At 42.5% G+C, this 3,870-nt stretch overlaps 1 protein-coding gene across 1 annotated transcript in view; it reads right to left on the bottom strand.

Moving 5' to 3' along the window:
- The window catches only part of LOC134444237 (tripartite motif-containing protein 16-like protein), a 9,217-nt gene extending 6,013 nt beyond the window's left edge, over window positions 1-3,204 (bottom strand). The window contains exons 1-2 of the mRNA XM_063193602.1: window positions 2,620-3,204; window positions 1,798-1,893 (exon numbers count right to left, since the gene is read on the bottom strand). Coding sequence (XP_063049672.1) covers window positions 1,798-1,893; window positions 2,620-3,204 — 681 coding nt within the window. The remainder of the gene's footprint in view (window positions 1-1,797; window positions 1,894-2,619) is intronic.
- Window positions 3,205-3,870: the final 666 nt, after the last annotated feature.

The raw sequence follows: 3,870 nt of genomic DNA, 5'->3' as shown, positions 1-3,870 counted from the left end.
TTGGGCCTGGGATAAGCTTGCTGCAGAGCCTGCGTGTGTGTGTACATGTTGCCATGCGCATTTCAAGTCAATTTTGCATGTGGTAGGACACTTGGCACAAGGTATACAGATGCATGCATACCGTGCTATATTGACAAAATCTTCCGAACTTCCTAACCACCCGCTGGCGGCCACATTTTTTTTTTTACTTGCGAGTGGTCTAGCCTTGATCCATAGCCGTGAACTGCCACTATGCCCTGAATCAGGCAAACTAATCACAACGCAGAAATGTCTTTTGAATCAAAGCAGGCAGGGTTTTGAGGGAGTGGCAACAAAGCTCGCGACGCTGGTAATGCACAAGAACAAGAAAGATGGCGCTGAATGGTCAGAGCATCGGCCTATAGGCACAGGCACGGTTTGACAGACAACGGGTTGTTCTCATCAACAATCTTCGGCTGTATCGTTCATCGGGGCCAGACTAAATTAAACAGCAATCTCACACTAAGTCTGGTTTATCAGGCTAGTACAATGGTGGAAAATAAGTATGAATGTATGTAACCCCTGTTGGCAAACTGTGCCCTATCCCTCCAATAGTGCTCAATTGTGTTATAGGCCTACGGTACATACAACATTGTTTTTTTTTTTATCTCAAAGGCAAATACTACCGCAAAGTCCATGTGCAATGTAAAAAAGTGGGTAACACTTTACAATAAGGTTACGTGAGTAATGACGGAATAATGTCTGAAGTAATGACTGATTAATAGTGAATAAACATGTGATTCATGCATGCAGTAATGTCTACTCCATTAGTAGTCATGAATGACTCATGATTAGAGTAATAATGATTCACTATGAAGTAATAGTGGTACATCAAGGATTAATTAAGAGTGTGAGTTCCAAATGTTAATAAATCATGTGTTAACATTGCGGAAAAAGATCATACCATATTTTTCATTTTTATTACTCTAATCATTATTAATTAATTAATTAATCATTATCATCATTATTCCGTCATTACTCACGTAAAGTGTTACCAAAAAGTGTATGTACAAACTTTTAGTGATGATGTGAGATCTATTTCTGATATATTGCCCAAGGGACACCTCATACGCTAGTACTATTAACCTCACAAATACACCAAGCGCAACTTGAGCGATTCCAGCGACAGAAGTAATTGACTTTGTATTGAGTCGCTAACGAGAGAACAGAAGTAATTGACTTTGTATTGAGTCGCTAACGAGAGAACAGAAGTAATTGACTTTGTATTGAGTCGCTAACGAGAGAGGAGACAAAAGTGATTTGGGCGACTATAGCGATATGAGCGACTTGAACGACAGTTTGTAGTTGAACTTGAGCGAATATTAGACAAATGAGCTATGATACGATTCGGCACAGCCGCCACAGCCAATGTCGAAATGCTTGCATTCTGCATTTAACGGACATACTCTGTCGCTTCCAGTGTATTTGTCTGGTTAGGCTTAAGCATATTACCTTAGAGTTTTTGGGATACGCTTCCCAGTATGTTCTGGGTAAAGTATGTGCAGTTGTGTGAGTAATGTACGTCACATAGCAAGAATATGCTGGGTCTTAATCCTAGCAAGCAATGCCCATGCATGGTAGTGAGCAGTGGTGTGTAGTGTCCACTTCGTCTCTATCTGTGCACGCCTATGGTTGTGAGGGGGCAAATTTGTAACATTAGACACTTTGGCAAACAGCATTATAGTGTCAGTGATTGTGTCACAGTTCATCACAACTATCTCACTCACTGCATAGACAGAAATCTACTGCAGATTGTCTTCTCCTCTGGTCAGTTCTCACCTTGAGAGTCTCCACAGCCTTCCTCAGCTCCTGCAGCTCCTTCTCCTTCAACTGTATTATCTGATGGCATCTCCTCTGGCTCTTCCCCAACCCCTCCTGGAACATCCGGGAACAATGAGAAACACTTGCAATATCCAGCGGTGCATTAAAATGTAGTGATCTGCTAATATCCATATTTTTAAACATACGTCTTCTTTGTAATCTAAGTCTTGTATATTGAGGTGTTCTACAGGGCCAGATAGTGTGGCTGAGATGATGAAACTAGATTAATTTGGCCCTGCCATGGCTGTAATGGTAGGGCACTGGGCTGCTACACTGGCGACCCGGGTTCCATTCCAGCCCAGGTCCTTTGCCAATCCTTCCACATCTCTCTCTCCTCATTCGTTTCCTGTCACTCCTTCACTGTTCTATCATAAATAAAGTCATAAAAGACCAAAAAATAAATTTAAAAAAGGAAAATTAATTAATTCTTCACCAAAAGCTCCTGCTGCTCTGAAAAAGAAGAAGACGGCTATTTTATCCTTACATTATTTTGGGAACATTTTATGTTTTTCCAATACACATTAAACATGACTCAAGCTGGCTCTTAACCTGTCAATGACACAGTATACTGTACAGTAGGTCAGAGGCTGCACTGAAGTTGGCCTGTAAATGATTTACAGAATGAGACATTGGACCTTTTATCTAAGAAACACTCTCTACCTCAATAAGGAAAATTCCATCCATATACAACATGGTACATTATTACATTTAGTAAAGTTGAGCATAGAAAAGGTAAATCTGTCCATAAATTATAAAAATTACTTTGAGGTCACAACTTACCTTTTTATGACTCCACTCTGCCGTAGCTGTGATTGTGTCATGACCTTTATGATCGTCCACCATACACAGAAGACAGATGCAACTCTGGTCCGTGCGGCAGAACATTTCAAAAACCTTCTTATGACGGGGACAAATCCTCTCCTGTAGCTGGCCTGTGGCATCGATTATGGTGTGATTTCTACCTATAAGACCATTGTGGGTTTTTAGATGAGCGTCACAGTACGACAGAAGACACTCTTGGCAGGATTTGACAGCTTTGAGTTTTCTACTGGTGCAGACGTCACAGGCCACATCTCCAGGTCCAGCATAACAGCGAGCATTAGCAGCAACTTGGATGGTGATCTTCCCAAACTTCTCAACCATTTCAGCCATCAGAATGTTTTTGTGGAGGACAGGCCTGGAGTTGAAGGTGTGTTTGCACAAGGGGCAGCTGTATTCTCCTTTACTATCCTCCTGATCCCAGCAGCCCTTAATGCATTTCATACAGAAATTATGTCCACAGGCCGTTGTCACTGGATCCCTCAACAGCTCCAGGCAGACTGGACAAGTGAAGGAATCCTCCTCCAGAGAAGACACTGACGCCATTTTGTAAATCTTCCTAACAGCAACTTCACACACTGAGAAGCAGCAGCAGAGTGACAGCTGACTTCCTCAGAACACTGAGGAGGAGCCCAGGGAGGGAGGGGTTGGGGATTGGCCAATCAGAACCATTCATTGTTATCAGGAAGCGTAAAGGTAGGAGCAGGTAGGATGGATGTGGGTGTAGTCAATCAGATTTCTAGTCCTCCTTGGAAGAGGCCGATGACACAGTACATGTCAAACTTGTTGGACGAGAGATTTGAGTCACATGTAGAAAGAAACAAAAATACTTTGAGAGGTAGGGGAACAACTTTATTCTGCTTGCTACACTCGTGCTCTACTAATAGCACACTTGTGATCGATGTACAGTACGTGCAGAGGTTAAAAAAGAAAAAAAAGACTAGAGTTGCCATGACAAGGGTTGACAGCTCCAGAAAATGGCAAGAGCAGCTGCCATCTTGTGTAGATAGGTCTGTGCTCTTGAGTCAAGAGCAGCTGCCATCTTGTGTAGGTAGGTCTGTGCTTTTGAGTCAAGAGCAGCAGCCATCTTGTGTAGGTAGGTCTGTGCTCTTGAGTCAAGAGCAGCTGCCATCTTGTGTAGGTAGGTCTGTGCTTTTAAGTCAATGCAAATCAATGGAGCACTCAAACCAAGCAGACTCACCACTGTCAAAA

The sequence above is a fragment of the Engraulis encrasicolus genome, unplaced genomic scaffold, assembly GCF_034702125.1.
Source record: "Engraulis encrasicolus isolate BLACKSEA-1 unplaced genomic scaffold, IST_EnEncr_1.0 scaffold_47_np1212, whole genome shotgun sequence".
NCBI classification, from domain to species: Eukaryota; Metazoa; Chordata; class Actinopteri; order Clupeiformes; family Engraulidae; genus Engraulis; species Engraulis encrasicolus.
The sequence above is the reverse complement of the archived record's forward strand: the minus strand, read 5'-3'. Positions and strand labels throughout refer to the sequence as shown.